Here is a 14,077-nt window from a genome sequence, read left to right as displayed (position 1 = left end):
TCAACGAACCTCAGAGTTTCAAGAGTTCCCTCAGACTCTCAGTGCAGCTGATGTGGAGGTGGGGACGGGTTCCTGGTGCTTCCTACTCTGCCCTCTTCCTAGAACCCTCAGTTCAAGTTTTATCCCTTTACTGATGTTTTTGTGCAGTCTTGGTTGGGGATGGGGTCAGTTTGGATTCAATCCACAGAATCTTAGCAATAGGCCACAGCTATTTTCAGATCCCATTTTTAAATAATACTTTCATTTTTTAAAAAAAATTTTATTTATTTATTTGACAGACAGAGATCACAAGCAGGCAGAAAGGCAGGTAGAGAGGGAGGAAGGGAAGCAGGCTCCCTGCTGAGCAGAGAGCCCGACTCAGGGCTCGATCCCAGGACCCTGAGATCATGATCTGAGCCGAAAGCAGAGGCTTAGGCCACTGAGGCACCCAGGTGCCCCTAAGTAATACTCTGAGAGGTGCCTGGGTGGCTCAGTTGGTTAAGTGTCTGGCTCTTGATCTCAGGGTTGTAAATTCAGGTCCCATGTTGGGCTCCATGCTGGAGCACAGAACCTAATTATCATATACATATTATTAAAATTTAAGTAATTTTTACACCCAACATAGAGCCTGAACTCAAGACTGCAAGATCGAATCACGCGTTCCACTGACTGAGCCAGCCAGGTGCCCCTTCAAGTTGCATTCAGTTCTCTTAACATGTACTTTGGCATTCCAGACTTCATGAAAAGGAACAGGGGAAGGAAAAAAAAAAAAAAAGAACAGAGCCTATTTTTATATAAAATCATACAGTATGAACTGGTGAGGAGCAGAAAGCATGCTCTCAAGCCGTTCACTTTCCAATGTCCCACCTACTCACTAAACTCCCCTTCGCTTTTTCTATGCACCCACCTGTTCCTTCACCCAGACGGCATCCGTCCCCCCGCCGACCTGCCCGGGGACTACTGATCTTCTAGCCACCCATGGGATCCAGGCACTTGGGTGAGTCCCCTGAGTACCTGCTGTGTACAAGTCTGGTTCTGGATACGTGGGATACAAGTAAATCAGACTGGCTCCCACCCTTGCCGATGTCTGAGGGGAGAGAAAACTGGAGAACTCCGTGAGCACGGACTGCTGTTGCCTTGACAGGTATGTCTCCGAGATCCGGACCTCAGCGGCAGAGTCCCATCGAGCCGCCTCCTGGCTTCTTCCACCAAGATGCACTAAAGCTGCCGCAAACTGTCACCCGCCCCGAGCTGAACCGTCTTCCCTTCATACAGCTTGTCCTTCCCCCCATGGCCCGTGTTCGATCTAGTCTGGTCATCACAGCCTCATTTCTCCCTCACATAAAGTGCTCCTCTTGAGTTTCCTTGGGGCTCTACTACTTTGGGGTTCCCTGTGGCTCAGCTGGGATTCCTCCACTCGGCACCCCCCCCCCCCAACAAAACCCTCTCTGACAGAGACTCCAGTCACAACCGGGCAAGGCCAGCTCTTTGCAAGGTAACCTCCGAGGGCTTTAAGGCACCCCTCCGTCAGATGGGAAGATCTGCGCCGCACGGCCCGTGTCCCGTGCTCAGGCTGCATGGCGGTGAACAGCCGTCCGGCAGCCTGCTCATGAGAAGGCAGCTCCGTCTGAAATCCCGTGACGACCCTGCCCCCCTCCATCACCGCTGCCTGTGCCAGGAGCGCTGACAACGGCTGGCAGTAAACGACCAACCGGACAGCAATGTCGAGGATCGGTGAAGTGTATCACACACACCCTGACGGGAATTTCAATTATGAAGCTAGCAGCACTGGGCGGAAACAAGCTTCCTGGCCACAGGACAACCCGTGAAAGCGAGGTCACAGGGAGATGGAGGGCAGTTCTAGAGGACCCGAAGTTTACGGGCAGTAGAAAAAGCAACCCAGAGAGCAGACAGGTGGGCAGGGCCTTGGTTGCTACGACGTCTCCACAAGGCCGGACTTGGGCAGTAATTGCATTATCGTGAGACTCCGGAAAACCATCCTCTTCTCTACATCGGGAGAAAGTTCTTTATCAAGAACTTCACATTTATGACTTGTAGTTACACCTGAAGACACTTTTCTTCTAAGTTTGAGGTCCCCGACCTACAGTCTAGAACAGAAAAACCCTGTGCCCTCTCAGGCCCTGAACCTCCAGCGACCCTCCAGCGTGCTGACCTCGAGTTCTGCCTCGGGATCTTTGCTCAACGGGGAGCCTGCTTCTCCCTCTCTGCCTGTTGCCCACCCTGCTTGTGCTCTGACAAAATCTTCGGGGAAAAAAAGAAAATAAAAACTGGGACTTAAGCAACAGATTCTAGTAACCCCAGCTGTTAGATTACACCTGAAATGGGAGATCTGGCCTCAAGGGCGAAGTCCCAGCACTGCTGGGTTCTCAGATTTTGCCTTTGGGATGGGGACTTGGGTCTGCGCTCTGCAATGTGGGACACTGTGCCTTCAAAGCAGCCAAAGCTGCTTGGGGCCTCCAACGTTCTCAGGGTAGAAATGCCCACCCCTCCCAGCAGCGGCTGGCTCTCGGCCACTGGGCTGCCCTCCACCCTGTGACTCCCAGCGGCTCGAGGCACACGTACTGGTTCCTACAGTGTCACGCGGCTGCGTTCAAAGCCCGGAGCGTGCAGAAGGCCTCACTGCCTACAGGCTCATCTGCTGCGGCCCCCCACAGGGAATGGTTCCCACTCTCCAGCCGTGCTCCCCTACTCTTCCCTCCCAAGTTTCTCCTCATCCTCAGAGACACTTCTAATTTCAGGCAGTCCGAAAGTGCCCAGTCATGTTCTCTCTCAAGTTCTGTCCCCATCCTTGTGTTTTGGTCTGGGAACTCCTACAGAGCAGGGATGAAGTTGGACCAACTGCAAATTTACTCAAGGTCTGAGGCAGGTCGGGAGCTCAGGGGATCTGCAGGATGGCGCCAGGTCCCTGGGAAACCCCGCGTCCCCGTCCGGAGCAGACTGCTTCTGATGGCTCTCGGCCCTCCGCAGTGTCCCTGCACGCTGAGGTGAAGACCCTGCAAGCTGCCACCCTGTCTTTCCTGCACAAACCAGCCCAACGATCAGCAAAGTTCTTCCTCATCTGGGTTAAGTCCCCCATGGGGCAAGAAACCTGGAAGCTGGGTGGTGAACAGCATTAGCTTAGGCAGAAGTGTTGGGGTCCGGCCTGTGTGGGTGTGCCACAGGACCCCAGGATAGTTGTCTCCTCTCTGGGAAGCTTGTTAGCTAACTCCTCTGTTGGACGGGAGACAGGTTGAGCTGGCTACTGGTTTAGGTGGTATTTGCAGCTGTTATGGGATCCCACAGAAACCGCGGACCATGCTCGGCCAGACGTGGCTTGGTCTGAGCACCACTGTGGGGAAGTGTCGCTCTGGACAACCACCTATGGCACACTGAGGGCTTCATAAATACCACACTACCTTCTAACTGCTCCCTAGCCACCCAATGCTCCCCTGTCTACTCGGATTCCTGCGCCAGATATCTGGAGGTCCCAGCGCACTCTCCTGCCCTAGCCCAGACAGACCAACTTTCTCTCACTGCCCGAACCCCATGACACCTCCATGGGCTGCGGTATTGGGCTTCCATTAGAATCTCAAGTGTTGTAGAGCGGTTACCATCCCATTAGGGAGACGTGGAATCTAGGAACGCCCTGGCCGGAATCGAGGTCTGATTCCAAAGCCCAAGTGAATATGCCCCTTAAAGAGGGCTCACTGAGTAACATCCCAAAGGCAGGGACTGGGGCAACTCAGACTCTACTGGTTTGCTTCAAGAGCCCAACACCATATTCTCCTGGTCTAGGTTCTGCGGAAAAATTCTCTTCATGTAGCTATCATCCCCAAATTCTAGCACACAAGAATTATAGTCTGGTTCCATTTTCCAGCTGTGAAGAATCAGATGTTAAGTTTGTGGAGTACAGAACTCTACTGCAGGTGGACACAAAACCCAGGCCCCCAATCTTCTAATGAGCAAAGACTTACGGGGTCAGACTCCGAAGACTACGTAAGCCCGATTTGAGAACTCTGCCAAGTCATCTCTCCACATGACTCCACTTCAAGTCCTGTCAATTCTTAAGAGTCAAGGTCTAGGAAGGGACAGGTTAGGGAAATAAATGCACTGTACTGGGTACCGGTACCGCGTCCTGGTACTGAGAGTGCCTTAAGGAACCGTAGTCGTCCAATGGGCTGCCACATCGGAAGAGCAATCCACAGGACAACGCGATGTGGGCCAACTCTGCGTTTCTGGGTTACTCTAGAGTGCAGACAGGTAAACTGTAGCTATCGGAGTCCACTAAGGATCGTCTGCAGAACTTAAAAAACTTTTAATCTCAATTATACTTGGGCTGTCTTGCTGAAGCTCTAAGTAGATTCCAGCAGAATCCTTTGATTTGAATGTATCTTTATCTCTGCAGCGCAGTACAAAGCGGCTGGGCACAGGAGTCAGATTAGATGACGACCTTGGGATAATAGTATACATCTCAGATCACAATGAGGATCAACGCAACAAACGAAAAATGTAGAAAGTGCACCAGTACCCTTCTGTATTTCCCACTCTTCCAGAGACGCCAGCTTTCATTTCTAAGTCATCTTCAAGCCAAAGGGCTTTACTCAGTGATTAGTACACTGGAGTAAACAATGGGGGAAGCTGCAACACAGCCTGACAAGAAAAGCCCTGAGCACGTTATACTCCCTTTCCTGCTCCAGCCTTTAGACCTATGGGTCCGTCAATTTCAGAAATCTTGTTGGAAAGCAATCTCCTCCATTTCCCTTTCTTAATCAGAGATCGATTACAGAACTATATACCTGACATCTCGATTCCCTAAAGCAAGCACCCATCAAGATTTCAAGAACTCAGATTAAGGCAGACCTTTTCAGTTTGTAGTTAGCTACAGAACAAGAATATGAGACCTCTACAGAATGTCACTGACCCACAGTAATGAGCACGGCGTCCGTTTTTCTAAGCGAGGCTGGCAACCACAGAAGGAAACACCCCAACACAAATCCAAAGCAGCAGCTACAAAATGCGGCGAGTTCAATGCTTCAATCTTATAAAATAAGAATCTAGATTAATTTTAATATTAAAGCAGAGACAAAATATAATTTTAACATCATTTTAATCAAGTAATGTAGCTGTTTGAAACAGGAAATTTAAAGACCACTGAATAGATCAAAGTGAAGGGTTGATTTATTAGGACAGCCTCTATGGATAAAACTCCTATTATGTGGACTTGAATTCCACTGAAGTTTTGGCACCAGACTGAATACTAGTCTAAGCCAAAATTTTTTCTTTAGTGTTTAGAAGCCCCAAACAGGTTTTCCTTCAAGTTAAAGGAAAAACAAAACAAAAACAAACAACCCCAACTGTAACAGAACCCCATCAGCTTGACATTGGGTATGTTGAATGCAGCTTGGCTTACGTCACCAGTATCTCCTAGAGGACTTCAGATGATGAAAGCAAACTGGCCTATGGCGAAGAATTCGAAACCTCAGTGAGATGTAATTTGTAAAAACTTCATCTCTTTCGTGTGACAAAGCACATTCCCTCCAGGTAGGTGCTTCTGCTTCACTCATCAAAATCGATCAAAACGTGGGGGCAGGGAAAGGATGGGGACCGATTTGTAGATCTCCAGTAAGACTACTTGATTTTACCTTCTTGAAATACCAAGCTAACAAGGTTTTATTGTATCAAATGTTTGTATAATTTCCAATGCGAAAAATTCTTACATACATTTATTAAGGTCTCATTATAATCTGTGAAAATGATCACAAAAGAAGAGTGAATAATGTAAGACAGCGCTTCCAATAAAATTAACCCTCTGGACTGTTGATTCCCAGTGTACTTTGTGGAAGGAATAAATGCAGCAAGTTTTTCCTTTGAAGATAATTTTTCAGATACAGCCATAACCCGTATCACTTGAGTATGGATCAGCTAATTGAGCAACAAATTCACCAATAAGTTATTTCTAAATCTAACCCTCAGGATGGGAGGGGGGGGGGTCAGACCCTGATCACCTGCATTCAGTGGCCACCACCAGATTTCTTGGGTGTCTGGCTATAGTCAATGTGAAATAAAAAACACCTTTACTCTTACACCAAAATATAGGCTTTAACATGAAGTACGCTTTTAGCGTCTTTTAAATAAGACATTTTGGGGGGAGGGGGAATCAAGTGTGAGACACGGTAACACTTATTTTGGCAAGATAGCAACCAAAGCCTAAAAAGCGTAAGCTAAGTATCCACATGTAAAAGGCATTAAAGAACAAACCATATTATCAGAAGAAAATCCACAATGAAAAGATAAAGTATGCCCTTAACATTCTGAAATTAAATCATAACGAAAGTTGAAAAATTATGCGCAGTTTTTGTAGAGATTAAGTGCACCTTTTCCTGCTTCCCCCAAATAAAATCATAGCTTACTATATAATCACACCCTAGTTTCAGAATTTTCCCAGTCAGTACAAAGCAACAGCTACATACACATAAAATGCTTATTTGTTAATGTAATAATTCCCCTGGCTCATCCAACGTGCAATGCACATGACTCCGAAGACCACAACTTGGGGTAAGTATACACCAACTGAAAAAACACGATTCAAGTTTCAAAACCTGCTCTTAAAATTATTTATAGGACACTCAGGTCATGTTTACTTCTTCGTAAGATAAAGATGTCGCACTGCCATTTGATTATCAGTCCACCTCGGCATGGGAAGAATGTACATTACCAGATGCCAATCTGAGGGACTGAAGGCTTGAAAGTACTGTATTTCTCAATGGCTGATTAAGATAATTACACATAAGCTTATGTTTACATTCTGCTGAAGACATCTTTACAGTCTCAGCATCTAACAAAATCTAACAGGCTCCAAAAATCTTACCAGGTTAATGATGGTGCAGTATTTTTTAAAAAGGAGCCATTTCAGCTTAAGTCATTCAGAGCCAAAATCTGAAGAATGACCAAAAATCAAATCTTTATTTAACTGTATAAATGTGATCCAAATGTGTCCACCACTAATTTTTCAAAAAGAAACATGCTATAAATAAGCAAACTATATCTGCTCACTGATAGGTGTATGGACTCCCTAGATGTCTTGTTGGGCTTAATTACAGACCACTCACAGCAATACATTTTTAGTAGAGTGTAGCATGATGTTAAGCCATTTTAGCTTTTGCACATACATGTCGCACTTCTGGCCGATGATGCAGAGATTCGCAGCACTACACTGTTCAGCGGGGCTGCGCCCACCCCTTTAAATGGCATCAATATCAATGTCATCATCCTTGTTGTCAGACTTCACAGCTTCAACTTTAGGTACACTGGCAGTCTTTGAATACACCACCTGGTAAAACAATTTTATTTATTGTAAATCTTTATCCCAACGAACCTATTTATTAAAATTAATAATATAAATTGATGGCCAACAAGGGAGGAGAAAGTACCCAAACACAGCCATCTGTTTTGAGAAAGTGTCTGTGCATGTGGGCAGGGGAAGCGGAAGTGGCAGCAGAGGCAGAAAATCCCAAGGAAGCTTCACAGATTTCACAGGGCTTGATCTCAAAACCCTGAGATCATGTCCTGAGGGGAAGTCAAGACTGGGATGCTTAGCCAACCGAATCACCCAGGCGTCCCAGAGCCATCACTCTGCACAAGTTTTTGTTATTTGAAAACAAGTTCTCTCTGAATACTAAATTCTCTTAAGGTCTCTCAGGCTGAGAGCATCTCAGTTTTTACGGACCACTAGCACCTGTATACTCAACCCACACTAATACTCCTTTGAAAATTCGTAGGTCTATTTACGATCATGTCTAGGGGCAGGAAAGACATCCCCAGCCCTTTGTATTAATATGGTAACTTCCCAAATTACTGAGACCATGTTCTGCTGCATCTTGAAAGTTCAAAATTACCCAATCATTATTTTAGAATCCCAAATCCCAACAGTTTACCTCAATGTTCTCATCTTCATCACCTTCTTCACCACCAGAAGATTCCTCCTCTGCTTCCTTCAACCATTTTATAAACGGTTCTGCTTTGACACGAATCTCTTTGGCAAGATCTTTTGAGACATATTTCTTAGAGGCCTAGAAAATGTTCAATACAATTTCCTTAGTTGGAGAAATCTAAAGATTAATTTATCTAACTGCCTACACTGAGCTCCTTAAAGTGACTGGGTCTTATCTTAATCTTGACTTCTCAACAGATCCATTTATTCAACAAGTAATAATGAGTCTGAGGAATTTAAATACTTTTTCCTTATTACTAGGAAGCTGCCACACTGGGAATCACCTACAGGTTATACCAGGGACTACGTTTCAATGTAGCAGAAACTCAAGTATCAGAAGTTACTTCTTCCTAAATTGCCGCAACAATGTCTCAGTAATACTTCTGATCTTCAAGAACCGTTTGTATGACTCTATCCATTCCCCACCTTTTCTGACCAGCTGATGATGACTTCCTCCTCCAACAGATCTGCATCATACATCTCCTTCAAGATATGGGGAATCTTGGAAATGAGCTGAGCTTGATGCATTGCTACCACACACTCCAAACCGTGAAGAAGGTACCGTTGAGCTTTTTTGTTGTTGTGACAAAACTAGAAATAAATATACTGGCATTAACAAGCTTTTAAAGAAGTTTTAAATTAAGTAGACGCATTGTTTCAAGATCGTGCCTTAAGGCTATACCCTTAAACAGTGCCTCAAAAAGTCAATGCATAAAAATCTGGGTACTACTTTAGTTATGAGACTATATACATATTTTCCAAATATTCGCATGCTTGTTAAGATAGGTCAATTATCTCCAGTTTTAGGATAACAGAACAAATTCCCAAGGTCACACAGCTCTAACCTCATTTATGAACCCAAAAATTTGCTTACTCGTAGGAAATGGCGCCTGTATTTCTTAATTTGTTCTCTAATCTTCTCATTAAAAAGAACTTCAGTCAAAACAAGAGGGCCCATGGCTTTTACATCCAATCTTTCTGCTTCAGCAACAATTTCTTTATCTGATGAGTCAATAATACCTTCTTCTTTCTTTTTCTGCAAATAAAAGGAAGCCATTCAGGGACATGGAGACACATTTGGGTCCAGAGATACCAGTTAACCCCACTTTCATGGACTTTTTTCCTACCAAATTTATTATGGTTTCCAGATTTTTCCGTAAAATGCACATGCCAAAGATAGTACCTGGAACCACCTCAGGAAGTATTTGAACAAAAAGTTCGATTATTCAAAAGATACCGTAGGAAAAAAAGTTACATGCCAGAAAATAAGCATAAAGTCACGAACACCTTTACAAAAACCCAAGGCTTGAGGCTGATTATCAAGACAATGTTCAACTGCTCCCGCCCCGCTGTTTTACCTTAACGAAACCGAACAGAATGTTGACCCGCTCTTCAACGGTCCTTTCCAGATCATCCGTCAGCGTCAGGACTTTTGCATGGTCACTGATTTCATCCATTCTGCGCCTTTGAGCTTCCTCAGTTGTATCCTCCCCCCAGTCATCGTCCTCCTCTTCTTCCTGTCAACAAGTACATGTAGTCAAATGCCATAAAATTGCAAAAATACTTCTGACTTCTCGTCATGTTAATAGCACTGGGTTCATTTTCCATAAATATAAATTGGACCTACGTTAATTTAATCAATCATGCATAACCAGGAACCCAAGATACCACTGCAATGTTAAAATGAAGTTTTTTTTTTTTTAATTTTATTTACTTGACAGACAGAGATCACAGCTAGGCAGAGAGGCAGGCAGAGAGAGAGGAGGAGGCAGGCTCCCCGCTGAGCAGAGCCCGATGTGGGGCTCCATCCCAGGACCCTGGGATCATGACCTGAGCTGAAGGCAGAGGCTTTAACCCACGAAACCACCCAGGCACCCCCTCCTTTTTCTTTTAAAAAAGGATTCTTTATTTGGGAGAGAAAGTGTGCATATGCGTGCACCTGCTCATGAGGTGGGGAGGGACAAAGGGAGAAGCAAGCAGAGTCCCTGCCAAGCAGGAAGCCTGATGTGGGACTCCAGGATCATGACCTGAGCTGAAGGAAGTCACTTAAGCAGTTAAGTCACCCAGGTGCCCCAGTTTCCTTTTTTCTGCCCCCCACCAGGTATTGTATTTCACCCAACTTTAGTGCCCACCACACGTTCACCACTACACTCACCGCAGCGTGTGGAGGAGGACTGATCTCATTTGGTGGTGGGGGTGGGGGCGTCTCACTGCTGGACACAGAACCATTTTCCTTGTCTTTGCCCTTCCGGTTTTTCTTTTCCTTTTCTTTCTTCCCTGTACCGCTATCACTATTCTCTACAGCAAAACAAAGAAAGAGGTAAAAGTTTAATACTATACTTTATAGTACACCTTATTGTCTCTTATGGACATTTAAAACCTTTTGCTTCCTTTTGCTTTGGAACCCTCCCTCAGAAAACCATACACAAGAACAATGCTACTTGTAATTCTAGGATTCACAAACCAAATTCTTCCACTATCATTTCCTATGTGAAAAAACTCAGAGTAAGGACAGAATGTCCTAGAACAATAAATAGTAACTGTTCAGTAAAACAAAGTGGTGATATCTCAGAAGATGAGGAGCTTAGTGCAGGCTGGCACTCCTGACCCACTCACCCCGCATGAACCTAAACATGAGCACTTCTCAACTCCACTTTAGTCCAGAGCTGTTAACCTTGTCTAAGTCTATATAACAGTTGGTCTCATGGAGGAGAACACTGGAATAGGTAAGACTTTATTGCTATAGCAAGCTTAAATTGTGTCAGACAACTTCCATCATCTGCCACAGAGTGTAGCTTGCAATGTTCTAAAGCCACTTGGGCTTAATGAGCCAGGATCCTGAGTCATAAACACTGTGTTCCAGGAGTGGATTGTTTGCTGGGATCCTAATTTTACTTATTTTTAAAAAAATATTTGAGAGAGAACCCACTTGCATGTATGCACACAAAGGAGAAGCAGCAGCACATACCCATCAAGCTGGGAGCCTGATGCAGGGCTTGACCCCAGGACCCTGTGAACATGACCCCCAGCCAAAAGCAGATGCTCCTGTTTTACAGTATCCCTTTCACCTATTCTAAAAGAACAGTCTTAGAAACCGAAAACATAGGGCACCTGGGCACCCTTCGGCTTGGGTCATGGTCCTGGAGTCCTGGGACAAAATGGCTCCTAGCTCCGCGGGAGTCTGCTTCTCCCTCCCTCTCATGAGAGCTCTCTCAAGTAAATAAAATTTCAAGAAAGAAAAAACTGACAATGCAGCAAAGCTTAAGTTGTAGCCTGTCCTCACCCCAAAAGGTACATCTTTCAAAGTCATAGACTCAACAAGACACAAAAATTGGACATTACTTATAGTCTAGTTTCACAACAGCAAAAAAGCTTCTATTGTTCCCAATGATCAGCTGCCTCACATTAAAATCTTGCAAGTTCTTCATAAAGACTTACCAGGTGGGTTTTTGAGAATGAACGTGCAGAGTTTATGATGTGTGTCAAGCATGCCTCGATAGCCACAGGCTTTACAAGAATTACCTATTGTTTGCTTCTTTGGATTGACATGCTGCCAAAAAAAGGGGAGTAAAAACAAGTAGGTCACCTACAGACTACAACAAATTTTGTAAAAAAACAAGGTGTTAAATGATCTCTTTTAAAAATTTGCTGCTTTACACAACCTGTTTGCAATTAAGTTTGCGCTTTCTCAGGAACACACATTTGGTGTTATCAAAGGACTAATTACAAAAGCAGATACTCACCAGCTCTGTTTCAGGATTCTCACACTCAGGACAGAGAACAAATTTTTTAATGAATCCATCCAACATGTCTTGCAGCTTATTCGCCTCATGAGATCCATTGACAATGTAACGGTCATTCTTAACATCAAACTGGGTCTGTGCTCCCAGCTCACAACCAAAATATTTGGTGGGATCTATGGGGGGGGGGGGAGGAAGATTTATTATCTAGATGTTCTACTACTCGTTCACCCTTATACAGTGTAAAAACCTTTACGCTTTTACACTGGGTTAAAATGTGTTGAGCAGCTTTGTTTACCAATAGCAACTAACCAGCTGGTTTTCCAGTCCAAGATTCCACTTAACCCTGAAACACACCAGCATACAACTCACTCCCATCACACAGATCCAAATCTGTCATAACCACAGTGACACTATGCTTTGTCAGACTCCTCTTTAAGAAGTGTTACTTACACGTTGGAGGCCGATTAAGCGCCTTTGCAACGTCAACCATGTTGACTATAACTGTCTTGATACCATTTCCTTTGCCCTCAACCTAAAGAAAAAAATAACTTTAATTTTGCATTATCTACCCCAACACGTGCAATCTTTACAATTGTAGGAAAAGAGCTTAGGCCTCAAAACTAAAAGATGGGTATTACCTTGGCAATCAGACGGGGCATCTTGTAGCGATAGAACTGGTCTGACACACTGCGGTTGACATTGACAGACATTTTGGCTTATTAGTGACTTTATCAATAAGATGAAGAGATCTTTGATTGCAACTTTTTGGTATCTTCTGTCTGGAGAAGAAGGGATGACATAAACGACTGCAAGAGTTCTCGGTCTCTGACATGAAAAAATTTTCGCCACTGAGGCTGTAGGCTTCTTGCTTGTATGCTATGTGTCCCCAATACAGGTACCAATGGCTGCGCAACAGCTCTGAAAGAGAAAAAGAGCACACGACCCCCGACGCTTAGCGGGATCCCCGCGGAGGAAGCCTCCCTTCGCCTCCCGGTGACCCCACGAAGCACCCCGGTTCGCGTGAGGCGCCGCGAACACTCTCCTCGAACACGGAACACCTGTCGCAACAGAAAGGGGCTCCGCGTGGACCAGGACGGGCCTCCAGCCGGGAGCCGCCACACTCCCAATTGCGCTGCCTCCGCCCGGCAAAGGTCCGCTTCGGGGGCGCGGCCACATCTCTACATCCGCGGTCGCGACGGGCCACGACCTCTTCCCGGCAAGACCAGGCCTCGGCTACGAACAAACTTCCCAACCTCCCCGCTCAGTTCGTGCCCAGCACCCGGGCCGCGCTCGGGGACGCCCTGCCCCGGCCCAGGACACGGTGTCTCGCGGGAGTGTGCACGGACCGCGGGGGCAACGACCGAGCGCGGCCGCCCCCGCTCCGCGCGCGCACGCACTAAACCTTCGCTCCGGTGCCCATGGCCACCGGCCGCTCCGTCCGGGGCAACGACCCCGCCATGCGCGCCACCCGGCCTCGGCGCGGCGGGGAAACGAAAGCGGCCGAGGGGCGCCGGCCCGGGCCGCCCCCGCCCCCGAGCGGGCGATGACTCATGAATGCAGCAATGGGGCCTGAGTCAGCCCGCGCGGCGCGCTCCCGCGGGGCGGGGGAGGGGCCGGGGCCCGGCGGGGGGAGGGGATCGCGGCGGAGGGGGGGGGGCCGACAAGGGAGGCGGAGAGGGGCGGGGGCCGGGCGGAGGGCAGGGCGGCGGGGGCGCGGGGCCCGCCCGCCCGCCCGAACTGCGCCACACGCGCGCGCGGGTCACGCGGCGCGCCGCCATCTTGTGCGGCCGCCATCTCCCCGCCGGCCCGCCCGCGGACTCACCGTTTTCGTCAAATAAAGACATAAACCCAACGCTGCTCGCCCGGGACTGGGATGAAGTGAGGCGCGTGTGAACCCGAGTCCGAGGAGGGGCGGCGGAGGCGGCGGAGCAGCGCAGCGAGCAGCGGCCGGGCCAGGCGCCGCCGAGCAGCGGGGAGGGGCTGTCCCAGCGACGTCCGGGGTCCACACCCTTCAGCGCCCGGGGCCTGGCGACCTGGCGCGGAGAGACGGCGCCGTGAGCCGCGGGCGTCGGGGCGCCTTCCCCGCCAGCCAGCGGCCCGCGGGGGTCGGGGGGGGCGGGGAGGAATGGGGAGGGGGCGCGGGGCCGCCGCCCCTTCACCGGACTCACCTCTGGAATGTTCTCGCTCTGACTGAACAACGCCGCCGCCGCGCTCAAGCTACCCTCGGCCCCAGCGCCCGCCCCCCGCAGCAGGCCGCACCGCTCATTGGCCCGAGGCGTGCCCGACCTCGCTCGTGATTGGCCCACGTGCCACGTCCGTCGCGTCTTTCTCCGCCCCTTCTGCTTCCTGAGGCGCCTCTCGCCGC

The 14,077-nt window shown here is 47.8% G+C and overlaps 1 protein-coding gene and 1 non-coding gene across 2 annotated transcripts; both read right to left on the bottom strand.

The window, feature by feature from the left end:
• Positions 1-5,069: 5,069 nt before the first annotated feature.
• Positions 5,070-14,019, bottom strand: EIF5 (eukaryotic translation initiation factor 5). The gene is made up of 12 exons (XM_046007046.1): positions 13,881-14,019; positions 13,535-13,745; positions 12,351-12,630; positions 12,163-12,244; positions 11,713-11,885; positions 11,408-11,519; positions 10,125-10,267; positions 9,328-9,486; positions 8,844-9,005; positions 8,396-8,560; positions 7,914-8,048; positions 5,070-7,309 (listed from the first exon to the last, which is right to left on the bottom strand). Exons 3-12 carry the CDS (start codon positions 12,420-12,422, stop codon positions 7,220-7,222), a joined length of 1,293 nt encoding a protein of 430 aa, XP_045863002.1. The 5' UTR covers positions 12,423-12,630; positions 13,535-13,745; positions 13,881-14,019; the 3' UTR covers positions 5,070-7,219.
• LOC123945205 lies at positions 10,644-10,767 on the bottom strand. Its single transcript, XR_006819109.1, has one exon. It is a non-coding gene; the product is annotated as a small nucleolar RNA SNORA28 (small nucleolar RNA).
• Positions 14,020-14,077: the final 58 nt, after the last annotated feature.

The sequence above is a fragment of the Meles meles genome, chromosome 6 (assembly GCF_922984935.1).
Source record: "Meles meles chromosome 6, mMelMel3.1 paternal haplotype, whole genome shotgun sequence".
In the NCBI taxonomy this organism is placed as follows: Eukaryota; Metazoa; Chordata; class Mammalia; order Carnivora; family Mustelidae; genus Meles; species Meles meles.
The sequence above is the reverse complement of the archived record's forward strand: the minus strand, read 5'-3'. Positions and strand labels throughout refer to the sequence as shown.